The 13,217-nt window shown below is 61.7% G+C and overlaps 6 protein-coding genes across 6 annotated transcripts; 3 read left to right on the top strand and 3 right to left on the bottom strand.

Annotated features, from left to right (window-relative positions):
* Nucleotides 1-66: 66 nt before the first annotated feature.
* Malapachy_3111 (p-loop containing nucleoside triphosphate hydrolase protein) lies at nt 67-2,486 on the top strand (the record flags this gene model as incomplete). Its single annotated transcript, XM_018137589.1, is given in 4 exon segments — nt 67-180; nt 208-1,935; nt 1,946-2,145; nt 2,174-2,486. The coding sequence occupies 4 exon segments, from the start codon at nt 67-69 to the stop codon at nt 2,484-2,486; spliced, it is 2,355 nt and encodes a 784-aa protein (XP_017994041.1).
* A 77-nt stretch (nt 2,487-2,563) lies between these two features.
* Malapachy_3097 (tetrahydrofolylpolyglutamate synthase) lies at nt 2,564-6,360 on the bottom strand (the record flags this gene model as incomplete). The annotated part of the gene is made up of 2 exons (XM_018137576.1): nt 2,564-6,005; nt 6,032-6,360. 2 exons carry the CDS (start codon nt 6,358-6,360, stop codon nt 2,564-2,566), a joined length of 3,771 nt encoding a protein of 1,256 aa, XP_017993876.1.
* A 504-nt stretch (nt 6,361-6,864) lies between these two features.
* On the bottom strand, nt 6,865-7,518 carry Malapachy_3106 (hypothetical protein; the record flags this gene model as incomplete). The annotated part of the gene is made up of 1 exon (XM_018137584.1): nt 6,865-7,518. The coding sequence occupies one exon, from the start codon at nt 7,516-7,518 to the stop codon at nt 6,865-6,867; it is 654 nt and encodes a 217-aa protein (XP_017994121.1).
* A 194-nt stretch (nt 7,519-7,712) lies between these two features.
* On the top strand, nt 7,713-9,563 carry Malapachy_3091 (phosphoprotein phosphatase; the record flags this gene model as incomplete). The annotated part of the gene is made up of 1 exon (XM_018137570.1): nt 7,713-9,563. The coding sequence occupies one exon, from the start codon at nt 7,713-7,715 to the stop codon at nt 9,561-9,563; it is 1,851 nt and encodes a 616-aa protein (XP_017993882.1).
* Nucleotides 9,564-9,656: 93 nt separating this feature from the next.
* Malapachy_3077 (emg1-protein required for ribosome biogenesis) lies at nt 9,657-10,814 on the bottom strand (the record flags this gene model as incomplete). Its single annotated transcript, XM_018137556.1, has 1 exon — nt 9,657-10,814. The coding sequence occupies one exon, from the start codon at nt 10,812-10,814 to the stop codon at nt 9,657-9,659; it is 1,158 nt and encodes a 385-aa protein (XP_017993572.1).
* Nucleotides 10,815-11,080: 266 nt separating this feature from the next.
* Malapachy_3084 (transcription factor) lies at nt 11,081-13,217 on the top strand (the record flags this gene model as incomplete). Its single annotated transcript, XM_018137563.1, has 2 exons — nt 11,081-11,315; nt 11,347-13,217. 2 exons carry the CDS (start codon nt 11,081-11,083, stop codon nt 13,215-13,217), a joined length of 2,106 nt encoding a protein of 701 aa, XP_017993816.1.

Genomic DNA, 13,217 nt, shown 5'->3' with positions numbered 1-13,217 from the left:
TCGCGTGCGGGCGCTTGGGCGCGTAACGACGACGTTCTCTACGAGGTGCGTGGGTGTGACGAGAGGATGGGCTCGTCGGACCCGCCACGCGTATACCCTATGTTTGCAGGACCCGCTGCGTCGTCTGCATCGGCAGAGCGTGGTGCAGCGGGTTCGTCGCTGCCCAAACGGCCACGAGCGGTACGTCGGCCTCCCTCTCACATACAGGAACGCGCCAGCAAAGCACGCGCTATGGCGGCGAATACGCTTCTGGCTGCATGGGGCCAAGCGCCGTTGGAAGACGAAGCTAAGGTGTCAGAAAGCCCACGCAACGGGCCTACCCCCTACTCTGCGCCGATCCAACGGAAAGTGCGTGGGACGACGACAGGCGCCTCTCAAGTCCATCCATTTTTCGCACAGCGCATTTCCTCGTCATCCACACCCAAAACACGCGTAGAAGAGGCCAAGGCCAAACTCGGTACGCTTCCTGCGCCATGGCCATCTCGTGATATGATGCATGTCGTACCATCCACAGACGTCCCGTCGGCCACTCTCACATGGCCTCGACGATCTCGCAAGCAAACCGCTGCGATGCCATCCACATCCGCCCCCCCTTGGGCCCGCCGTAGTGCATGGCCCACGCATGATACCCCGCCCATTCTCTGTGAGGCTTCCCTTCGGCCTTGCACGACAGAAAACAATACACCGAACGCGCTTGCACGTACGCCCTTGGCGTTTGTCGCCTCGGATCTGGCGATGCACACACGCCCGACGCCGCCCCCGGTGATTACACATCTGTACGAGCGGCTTCTCTCACAGCCCGTTCGTGCCTTATCGCATGAACAGCCCCTGGCAGAACATGATGCGCTATGGACGGATCGTTGGCGGCCTACGTGTGCCGCGCATGTGCTGGGCAACGAAGAGCCGGCGATCTATATGCGCGACTGGCTGCACAAGCTCCGTGTGACGTATAGTGGTGTCAAAGCACGTACGATCCAAACGCGTGTCGCATCGCGCAAACGTGGGCGTGCACGCGCAGACTCCGACAGCGAGTTTGACGCGGATGAAGCGGAATGGTTCGAGCAGTTTCGTGCGCCTTCCTCCTCCACGGAGGCGGCTCCTACCAACGATGATGTGCTGACTAACTGCCTGGTATTGACGGGCCCTACAGGGGCGGGCAAGTCGGCAGCAGTGTATGCGTGTGCTGCCGAATTGGGGTTTGAAGTGTTTGAGATGTACCCTGGCATGGGCCGTCGCAGTGGGAAAGAGCTGGTAAGTGCAGTAGGCCACCTCTCGCGGAATCACATGGTCCAACGAGAGCAACATCAAGATGTTCCACCGCAATCGCTCATTTTGCTGGACGAAGTGGATATCCTTTTTGAAGACGATGCAGGGTTCTGGCCTGCGGTGGTCGAATTGATTGGTGAGTCACGCCGGCCTGTCATTTTGACATGCACGGACGGATCGACGCTGCCGTGGAATGAGCTGCCTGTCCAACGTACGCTGACGTGGACGCCACCGCCGGCGCCTATGGCCTCGATGTACTTGCAGCTGGTCGCGTTGGCTGAAGGGTACATTGTCTCGCAGGCTGCTATGCAAACGCTGTACGAGCAAACAGCTCCGCGCCCCTCGTTGCCAGACCGCGGAAGTGGCCCTACCGGCCCCACAGCGCAGGTGTTTCCGTGGGACCGGCAGCATAGCGCAGGCATGCCAGCGTACGATCTACGTGCGGCGCTCATGCAATTGCAATGGCTGTGCCTGTACACACGCGCCCAGCATATGCTTACGACGACGCCCTCGACGACGGACACGTGCGAGCGTACGCCAGGGCCCTCGTACGAGGCGCGTTTCGCCGCCCTGGATCCCACGGCCGCCGCTCTTTTGCAAGGGCTCGCCACGATGCAGCAGCACGCCGACCAACTTTCGTACTTGGACGTGATCGGCCCCCATGACGAGGTACGTACAGAATGACTCACCGAAGTACGCGGACGAGTACATCCCGTTGCCAGGGCGAGGCCGAGCGCATCTCGCACCTACGCCGGCCGCGCCGTCGTGTGGACCGACGTTGCCATGGTCGACGTATATGCGCACAGCCTTGCCAGCGGCGTTGCAGCCTACAGGGTCGCCTGCGCTCGAACAGCCTGCGTCGCTCTTGGACCGTGATCGGTACGTATTGGTAGCGCTTACGATGCAGTGTGTCGTACTGTCATCACGTACATGCCATGCTTCACCTCTTGCACGTGCCTCTGACCGAGCAGCTGCCACGCGCCTCGGTGGCGCTGGAGTATGCGCCGTACGTACGTGAGATGTATCGGATCGATACTGCGCGGCAAAATGCGTGGGCCGCCCAGCTGTACGAAGCAGCCCAAGCCCAGCGCATGACACGCAATGCCGCACGCCTGCTCCTCGATCCGCAGGCAATGCGGGGGTACGAGTTCCGGGCTTGGCTACCGTTTGGGCCGAGTGAGCAAGCGGCGTACCGAGCGACGTGCTTTGCATCGCGGTAGTAGGAGTGATGCGCAGGCAGCGCGGCACGTCTGTAGACAACAACACTGTGAAACATGGATAACGACTACCTATGTACCTAGGGAATCGACGGTGGGGGCAAGCCTGCCTCGCGCTCGCGTTGGCGCTGCTCATCAAAGGCGGCCCACTGTTGCGAGAGGTCCGACGATTGCGCTTCTTGCCGAGCCGCTGCTCGCTGCGCGAGGCGTTCCTGCCGATGACGTTCGGCGCGGTCCTGGCGGGCCCGCTCAGCGGCCAATTCGCGCTGCACTTCCAAGTAGCGACGATCAGCGCGCGACAAGTGCATGTGCGCATGCGCATCGTGGTCGTGGGGCATCTCTGCATCCAACGCCTCGACGACTTCCTGCGTAAACACATCGGCCGACGACGTTTGTTCGACCGGCGCCGGGATCTTGGGCGACGTCGCGGACACGGTGGGCATGGCCGCCGTGTGTGGGGGACTGGACGGCATGAGGGGTGTTGCGGCGGTGCGGCTCGTAGCAGCTGGCTCAGTGGCCTGGCTAGCGATAGCTGCCGTCGGCACAGAAGGGAACGATGTCGAGGTGGTCATGCGTGTGTAGTGATGGGAGGGAGGGGGCAAGGCCTGGGTCGACATTGACGACGGTACGCCTTGCTCCCACGGCAGACGCGTATCGCCCAAGGCGGAGGGGAGGGCGCCATGGCTGCTCGTGTACGATGGTGCGGCGCTCATCGAGACAGGGCGAGCACGAGGCGCCGACGTAGCAATGGTACTCGTGTACGACAAGGCAGGGGCCAGCGAGGATGCGGTCGGCTGCGACGTCACAGGGACCGATGGCTCGGCAGATGCGGTCGGCGTTGGCGTGTCGGGCGTGTCGGGCGCGACTGGCGTGACTGGCGCAGGTTGCGTGGCAGGTGCGACGGCACGTGCAGGCGAAGGGGGGGCTACCATAGGTGCACGGAGGGTGCTAACAGGCAGCGGCGGCGCAAGCGTCGGGGCCTGACTCGACCTAGTCGTTGCTGGCGCATACGCTGGCGAAGCGACCATCGACGTGCCCACCACCTGATCCGGCAGCTGCTCCATGTACATCGTACCTGTTGGCTGCGGCATCACAGCTACAGGCGCCTGCGATTCAGGAGCACGCCGACGCGAACCTTTGCGGCTTACTAACGAGCCATGTCGACTCAGCGGCGCGCCTTCTTCCTCGCCGGTGAGCGATGTGTGGAAGAGTTTGTGGAGGGCCGACGACGCCTCGTCGGACCGCGTTGAATGGAACTCTGTCGCAGGATGAACGTCGTCGACAGGGTGCGAAGACCGCAGGGCGTCTCTGCCATGGCGACGCGAGGATTTGGTACTGCCATGGCGCTGCAGAAGGCCTGCGCCAGGCACAGGATCGAGCACGGCCGAGCCATCGGCCGTCGTCGAGTCGGGATGCAAAACGCCGGCGCCTGGCACACGCTCCAACACGCCCGAGCGGTCGTGCGAGGCATGCTTGGCACGAAGCACACCATCTTCGTACTCTTCTTCGACGGTGGGCTTTGCACGAGCAAGCGGTGTAGGGGCCATGGCCACCGATCGTGGCGTCTCGCTCTGCACGGGCAGACGAGGACGCATGGGATCCGGCACGTTTGCGAGCGGCGTATGCGCGAGCCCTGTACGGCTACGCTGCGTCGGCGTCGTGTCGTGGGTCGACGCGATCGGAACAGCGGTGGCTGTCGGCCTAGGCGCGGTGGTGGGTGTTGTCTGCGTCGGCATCGCCTGCGTCGACATAGCCTGCGTCGGCTGCGTAGGAATCGGCTGCGTAGGCATAGCCTGCGTCGGCTGCGTAGGAATCGGCTGCGTAGGCATAGCCTGCAACGACACCGGCTGCGACGACACCGGCTGCGACGACACCGGTTGCGTCGGCATCGGCTGCGTCGGCATCGACTGTGTAGGCATCGACTGCGTCGGCATCGACTGTGTAGGCATCGACTGTGTAGGCATCGTCTGCATCGGCATCGTCTGCGTCGGTATCGTCTGCGTAGACATAGCCTGCATCGACACCGGCTGCGACGTGACAGGTGGTGGCTGGGCAGGCGCCACTACGACCGCAGGCACGTCCGCTGTCACCGCCGCGGGCTGGGCCGGCTGCGCCGCTTCAGCAGGCACGACAGGCATCCCCTCGTTTTGCAGCACCGTAGGGACGCCTGGCGAGTGATCGCCTTTCGATCCAGAGGTCATCTCCACAATGGGCTCGCCTTTGGCATCGGCGCCAAGCACTTGCACAGCATCGCCTTTCCGCCACGACAAGAGTCCACGGCGCTTGGGCTGCGTCAAGCGCGACGTCGTAGCATTGTTGCCGATCAGCGACGTCGAGTAGAGTGGGACTAGCAGCAGCGAGACCGCTGTATTCTTCGATTCCTTCGACGAGCCAAAGGCATGCCACGCGCGAGCGCCGAAACCCATTCCCGACTTTTTCGTGTTGGTCTTCGTCTTGGTCTTGGGCTTCTTAGCCTTGGATTTGCGTCCATGCGCACCCAGCTGCGCCTGCAACGTCGCATCCTGCTGCAAACGCATACGGTCCGTCGCCGTCGCCAAATCGTCTACCGGCGCCGCCACAGGCACGAGGCCCGCGTCGTTGGCTGTGCGGGACGCGACGGGCACAGCGTTGCGTACCGCCACAGGCGCTGCCACAGGGACGGTACGTTGACCTGTCTTGGCCTTGACAGGCGCCGTAGCGACGTCCTTCATCGGCACGGCAGGCGCTGCGGCCAGGGCGGCCTGGTGGGCCTGTGCTGGGGCCGGCGCAGCCACGGCGGGAGCAGAGGCCGGGGCAGGCGCAGGCGCGGGGGCTGGTACAGGCGCCGCCGGCAGCGGCGCATTCACACGTGCCGCATCCTTGCTGCGCACAGGCGCCGCACTGGGCGTGTATGCGGGCGGTCCACGCGGTGCTGGGACAGGTGCAGGGGCGTGGTACACGCCGGAGGCCATGCCCTCCGTAGGGATCGTTGCGCTGGTGTACAACGCGCTAGGCACTGGCGGCTCAGGGACGCCAGGGCCCAAGCGGCGAGGCGCAGCGCCAGGCATGTCACGCACAGCCTTGTGCACCCGTTTCTTCGAGGGTTTGGCGTACGCCGGCCATTGGCCCAGCTCGGCGAGACGCGCACGCGCCTGCTCCCCTGCCACGCCATTCGAGCGTGCGAGGCCTTTGAGCTGCGCAAGCTGGTGCGGATCCATCTCGCGATCGCGATCAAGCTCGTGAGAGGGCACGGCAGGGCCTAGTCCGTCGTACATGCGACGGTGCACACCGTTGCCGGCCCCACGTGCCACGACGACGCGGTAGCCCTGGCGATAGTCCGGGTACTGGAACGCCTGGTAGTTAACGGTCGGATGCGCTTGCACAGAGGACGAATGCGACGACGGCTCTGTAGGCGGCGCAATCGTGTACACAGGCTTCTTGTACAAATGATCCCTGTCGTCAATGTTCACCGAGTAGTCGTGCGCCGGGCCCAGGTCAGGCAGCTGCAAATCCGGGAGTGTGTAGCCTTGGTGCAGACGTACGCTGAGCGTTAGAAGGCTGGTACATACACAATCTCGTCGCCATGCTCGAGCGTTGAGCACTTGTGATCGTCGGACAGGTCCAAGCCGCAATCGATCTCGTCGTTCCCTGGCAGCTGGCTACCGCCTTGCACTTGGACGAGATCCAACATACGAAGCCGCCAGCCTTGCACAGTCATCTGCTTCAGCTGCTCACTGTGCGTGAGGGTCTGCGGCGCAGGCAGGCCCTTTTGACCCGTGAGGATCCGCAGCACCGAAAGCCGAAGCATCGACATGTCCGTGTCAGGCGGCGGGATCGGAAACGGCATGCAGAACGCCGGGAGCGGCGGCTCAGAGCGGAGGATGATCACGGGCGTCATCCTAGAAGAGGGGGCATTGCCACCTGTCGCGCCCGTGGGCATCATAACGCTCTCTCCTCACAATAACAGAGAAACGATCGATGGCTCGCACCCACGGAAATGACTTTCCCAAATCGGGCACGCACGACGCACGCGCCCGTGGTCGGCGCCGCAGGTGGGGGCCAAGGGCAGGCAGGTGTGGAGGCAAGGCCCTCCACCTCCAAATGCGGGCCGGCCGGAAATGGCAGCGCGGCTGGTCGTGCGGCGGCTGCATCCATCAAACCATCGTGCAGCCCATCGGTGATGGCCGATCCTGACAATCCTTGCAAGCCCCTCGCTTGCGATATCCAAGCATGCATCCAGAAACACCAATTCCAGCAGGAAAAGTGTGAGCATCTCGTGCAACGTCTATACAAATGCTGTGCTACATTCTACCGCGAAAACGGCCGCGATAAGGAGTGTGTAAGCTGCCCAAAGCCCGACGCGGTCGATCGCAAGATGAAGACTTGGGGGTGGCAGTGAGAACTATACCCAGTGCGTCGGCGAAGAGCCGATGGCTCGAAGCCACGTATGGGCAGCCTCTGCGTCGTCCGAGATGCTGGGCACACTACTGCAGCTTGAAATGCTAGGCGACGAGGCACGCGAAGAGGTATCGTTGCCGTCGCTGTCATCGTTAGCCGCGGCTGGTGCTGCTGTGACCGCCCCCGGCGGCGCGGTGTCGGAACGCACAGCCTCGCGCTTCATAAACGCATCGAGCGTAGTCTGTTGTTGTGTCTTTGGTGGCGCACGCGTCTGTGTGGGGGTATCTGTAGCGCCATGCCATACTTGTTCAATATACGCAAACTGATCGCGGCCGTGGTGCCATCGCGCTGCACACGTCGGCGAGCGCATCGTCGGCGCGTGCGACGTGGTTTTCGACGCACGATCGTCCGGCGACGTCTCCATGTGCGCCCACTTTTTGTACTTAGGCATGTGGTCTGCCAAGCCCCGCTGCCAGGTGAACATGGGCGTGGCAGGCGATGACGACGACGATGGCGACGTCGTAGGTGATCGAGGTGCATGATGCCGCGACGACGGCACCAGCGCCGGCGTATGCACCTGGGGCGTATCGTCCATCTTGCGCTTCCGGCTCGCCGACGCCGGCGGCGTAGCGCGGATCCAGCCAGACGAGGCAGGCATCAGCCCTCGCGCAACGCGTGCAACGTGGAGGAGAACGCGTAGGTGGACGCCCCCCTCGCGCCCTGCGCATAGAGTTTACCGCACGTGACCAAACGCGAGCGCTCGCAGTGTGGGTGTATATATGTGTTGGTCTCCTAGGGTTTGTTGTGTTGTACGACGACGAGACGATTGCCCTCGGCTCGCCGTGGCCGACCATGACCTCCATCGTGACTGCCAGAGATGCGCCTGTGCATATGGCCCCAGATGAGTCCGACCTACTAGATGCCCCACTAAGCCCGATGCAGGAAAGCGCCGCAGCGACCCCACGGCGGGGCCCACCGCCTAGCAGCACGCAAGCTACGTTGATTCAGCCGTTGATTCCTGTCTCGACTCGGTTCTGGTTTGGCGTGTTCCGCGATACCATGCCAGATGCCGACAGCCTCAACGAGCGCGATGGCATGGGCTGTGCACGCCTGCCAACCGACCTCCCCGCCGATGCGCGGCCTGGCAAACTGCAGTGGTTCTGCATTGATGAGGACCTCGTATACCTGAGCTTCTCGAACGACTGGGGTCCCCTGAACATTGCCATGTTTTACCGATTCTGTGTCCACGTCCACCAAATGCTCATTGATCCCGAGACGCAGGGAATGCACCTGGTCCTGTACACCACTACACACCCTCACCATAAGGCGAATGCTGCGTTGCTGTGTGCATTGTACGCGATGACCATTGACCACTTGACACCGGCGGATGCATTCTACCCGTACAGCGAGATGGAGTTTATGCCGTTCCGCGATGCGGGCTATGGACGTGCTGACTACAGTCTGACGATCCAAGACATCCTCTATGGTATGCGCCGGGCCTTGGATCATGGCCTGCTGGACCTGACGACATTTGACTTGGAGTCGTACGAACATTACGAACAGGTCCAGAACGGCGACTGGAACTGGATCACGCCGCATTTTCTTGCGTTTGCGAGTCCCAAAGACCGTGCGTTTATGGCGTCACTGGCTGCGGCTGGCCCAGCCGCCGCGGCAAGTGCGGCCAAGCGTATGCCGGTCAATCCAATGCTCCAAAGCACAGTCAAGTACTTCCAGGAGCACAACATCTCGTTGGTCGTGCGGCTGAACAATGCATTGTACCATCGCTCCGTGTTTGAGAATGCAGGTATGCAACACAAGGACCTGTACTTTGACGACGGCTCGAATCCGTCGGAGGACATCATTCGTACGTTTATCCACGAAGCCGACCGCGTCATTTCGCAAGGCGGCGCAATTGCCGTGCACTGCAAGGCCGGACTGGGTCGGACAGGTGTGCTGATCGGCGCTTATCTGATTTGGAAGTACGGCTTCTCAGCCAGTGAAGTGATTGGATACATGCGCCTCATGCGTCCTGGTTGTGTGGTCGGTCCCCAGCAGCACTTTATGTACGAAAACGCCACGACGTGGATGCGGTGGGGCGTCGAAGATCGCCTTCGTGCACAGTGGGCCAAGGAAGCTACGCCCTCGCCTGCCTTGCCTGTGCCAGAGACGCCGGCCAAGGTCGAGGCGACGACAACTTCCCTGCCGCACATCAAGCCCACGCCATGTGTCGGCCAGCCCCGCAAAAGCCCTAGCCCGAAACGCCGCCGTGTTGGCATGGCCGCCCTGGCTACGACCGAGACGCAGGCGACGCATACCCCTTCTTCCGCGGCGGTGTCCATGCCCGCCGCACGTTCGCGTGTCGTCTCGGATGAAAAGGATGCCGAGTCGGTGGAGGCGCAGCTCAAGACACCACGCACCGATGCCGAGGTGCTGGGCGTCGTAGAGCGTACGCCGTCATCCACAGCGGCCTCGCGCGTACACGACGAAGCTCGTATGCCTCGCGCGACCGCGCTGTCCACGCGCTCACCACGCCGAGCGATGGCGCCAGCGCAGCCTACCGCCACATCGACACGCTCGACGCTGCCGAGTCCCAAGGCCGTGGCGCCTCGCAGTGCGACGCGCATCACGCCACGGCCCGGCTCGGAAAACAGACCGCCGACGGTGCGAAACCTGTCGCGCGCCTCGCCACGCGCTCGTCCTTAGAGAGACATAGACAGGATACCATGGTTGTCTATAGGAACTAGTTCTTCTTTTTGGATGGCATGTCAAGCACGACATGGCATAAAAGACATGATGTTACACAATACCCCAGAGATCTTCCAGGCTGCAGCAAAACTTACCGCACGCCACACTGGCACTAAGGCTGTACTCACTGATAGAGATTTTTTCGTCGACGACATCGTCCGCAAAGTTGTCTTCGCCATGCGCCATGGCACCGACAAACACAGCAATGCTGCGGTCTGCGGGAATCGTGGCAAGATACGACGTGAGGCGCTGCACAGGCGCATTGTACGACAGTGTGATCTTATGGGTGTTCGCAGGGAAGTAGTCTGTCACAGGGTTCTTGATCACACGCAGCAACTTCTCCGAGCCCTTGATCGAGCGAATACTCAGCCGATGCAGCAGCTGCACCATAAGGCCACTGAACCGCTTAAAGGTACGTGGAATACGCACTTGCGGATTGACTTCAATCAGCACGCCCTTCGACGTGTGGATGTACACTTGTAGGAGACCGGCCTTGTTCAGAGGCGAGTCCAGCAGCGTGAGAAGGCACTGGTGCGTAATGTCCGGACGGGCCTCCGCAATATCGCGGCCCATCTTTGCCAGCACCTTTTGGTGATCATCGCAGTTAAGAAGGGCATACTTCTCACTCGCCTCCTTGTTGCCTCGGGAGTGCGTAGCACTGCCACTTGAGACTTTGTACGTCTCCAAGCACGCTTGCTCCAGCACCACAATCAGACGTGGCGTCGATTCCTTATCAGCATTGGTCTTGGGCACCTTGGGTATCGCAGGGACCATGCTAGGGTCAGCTCGTGTACGTTTGGACGGCAGCTGCGAGCCGCCCGTCGATGTAGCTGCTGCTGCCGCCGCTGAAGCCGACATGAGACTTTGCTGTTGCTGTTGCTGTTGCTGTTGCTGTTGCTGTTGACGCAGCACAGATGCTGGCGTATGTGGCGCAGCCGTCGGTGACAGCACTGACTTTTTCTTCGGCGCCGCCTCTTTCACGTCCGCAGTGCTGCTGCTCGGCGTTGCCTCCGTCTCGGCCACTTCGTCTTCCTGCATCGCTTCGGCGCTGTCCAGGTACGAGTTGCGCAGTGCAGCGAACGAGCGCGTAGCGCGTGGTTTGCGTGCTTCGCCAGTCGGTAGGGGCGCAATAGGACGATGTGAGGCAGGGGCGCTGATCGTCGAGCGAGCCGCCTCATCATCGGACGAAAAGTAGTCGGACTCGGTCATCGTGTCCACCCACGTCGTCGATAAAGAAAGTCCACCACTTTTTTTCTGACCAGCCCTGGAGGACCCAGCCGAGTCCAGCAGCCCCGCTTGCTCGCTTGCGCGGCCTGCCCCTTGCCTGGCCCCGGCAAAGAAAAAAGGGGCACGTGGTAATGGAGGTGTGTGTTCCGAACAGGACGCTCGGCGCGAGCGCGACGCGGGCGGCACAGAACCCTCCCTTCGTCTGCCACTGTGAGCGCGGGCGACCGACACGACGCTGGGTTGCTACGATGCCTGCCGTGCCAGAAGGGCAGATTTTCAAAGCGACCTACTCGGGTGTGCCCGTGTATGAATGCATCATCAAGGATGTGGCGGTCATGCGCCGTCGAAGCGACGCGTGGCTAAACGCGACACAGATCCTCAAAGTCGTGGGATTGGACAAGTCCCAACGCACACGTGTCCTCGAAAAGGAGGTCCAAAAGGGAATACACGAGAAGGTCCAGGGTGGCTACGGCAAGTACCAAGGTATGTGGCACGGTCATGCTCACTCGGTCAGGGACATGGATCCCCATGGATGTAGCGATTGCGCTCGCGGAACACTATCGCATTCGCGATCTACTCGAGCCGATTATTTCGTTTGTGCCTTCCGACAAATCGCCGCCGCCCGCACCTAAGCATGCTGTCGCAGCAGCCGGGCGCTTCAAAAAGACGCCCAGTGAGATAATGGATCCCGTGCGATTGCGTGCGTCGAGTGACGAAAACAGCAGCGAAATGATGGGCGGCGACGACTACAACGGCACTGAAGGGAGTATCAGCCCATCGCCCAGCGACTTGAGCAGCTCAAGTCGTACGCCCAGCCCCATCGCTCCAGATGCTGCGAAGCCAGATACGTATTATGGTGGGTATACGGATCCACGGCAGGCCGCTAGCGGCGCTATGTATACACCGACAGGCCGCATGGGCCAGCCAGCCTATGCGCCATACCGCGATACCATGGCGCCATCATACGACGAGATGGACCCGCAAGCGCGCTATGCGGAGATCATCCTGGACTACTTTATTAGCGAGACCACGACCATTCCTCCGCTGTTAGTGAATCCGCCGCCTGACTTTGATCCGAATATGAGCATCGATGAGGATGAGCATACAGCTCTGCACTGGGCATGTGCCATGGGCCGCATTCGCGTCGTAAAGCTGCTTCTTACCGCCGGCGCCGATGTGTTCCGTGTGAACAGCAACGGACAAACGGCGCTGATGCGGGCGGCCATGTTTAGCAACAACTATGACCTGCGCAAGTTCCCGGAACTGTTCGAGCTTTTGCATCGCAGCATTCTCAATATTGACCGCAATGACCGCACAGTGTTCCACCATGTCGTGGACTTGGCCTTGAGCCGTGGAAAGCCACATGCGAGTCGCTACTACTTGGAGACGATGGTGCATCGCTTGGCCGAGTATGGCGAGCAGTTAGCCGACATTTTGAATTTCCAGGACGACGAGGGAGAGACGGCTCTTACGATGGCCGCGCGGGCGCGATCGAAGCGTCTGGTCAAGCTTTTACTGGAGCACGGCGCCGATCCCAAGATCCGGAATCGGGAGGGCAAGAATGCCGAAGACTATATTGTGGAAGACGAACGCTTCCGGGCCAGTCCTGCACGACCTGGCCATCCGGCAGGTATCCCGCCCAGCAACACGCCGCACTCCTCGGAGGCTGGGCAACGAGCGGCCGGCCGCTCAGTGGGCCTGGTGTCCACGTTGCTGCATGATTTGGCGGATAGCTACGATACGGAACTCTCGGTCCTCGAGAAGAAACTGACACATGCCCAATCGCTCCTGGTCCAAATCCAAAGCGAGATTGCGGATAGCAATCGTATGGAAGCGTCGATGAAGTCGGATCAGAACACGTTGTCGTCGGCCACATCGCTCTCTTCGCTGGAACACACGTACCTCCAAGCTCGGCACCTGAAAGACCGGACGGAGGCCGAGGCAGCCTGGTCAGAGGCGCACGCACGCGTCCAGACGGCGCGACCTGATGGCACGCTTGGCGCGGCGCCGGAAGCGGAGGCAGCGACGCAGGCGCTGTGTGCGGCGCCGACGAACGACCTGGCGTCTGAAGTGCAGGTGACACTGGCCCAGGCGAAGGAGGCGTGGGCGCAGTACACAGCCCTGCAGCAGCAGCATCTGACAGAGCTGCGTGACGAAGGTGCCGATCGGACCATGACGATGTACCGCCGCCTCATTGCGGCGGGCTGCGGCGGTATTTCTACCGCCGAAGTCGATGCGGTCGTCGGCGTGCTGAGCGATTTGCTGGAAGAAGGAGCCGGGGCCGCCGATACAGACGTTGCCATGACGCCCAAAGACAAGCCTGTGACGTTGCCTACGCCGATGGCGTCTGTAGAGTCGGCCCCTGCGCCTGTCCTGACGTCGTAG

This window comes from Malassezia pachydermatis (genome assembly GCF_001278385.1).
Source record: "Malassezia pachydermatis strain CBS 1879 chromosome Unknown scaffold1, whole genome shotgun sequence".
NCBI lineage: Eukaryota > Fungi > Basidiomycota > Malasseziomycetes > Malasseziales > Malasseziaceae > Malassezia > Malassezia pachydermatis.
The sequence above is the reverse complement of the archived record's forward strand: the minus strand, read 5'-3'. Positions and strand labels throughout refer to the sequence as shown.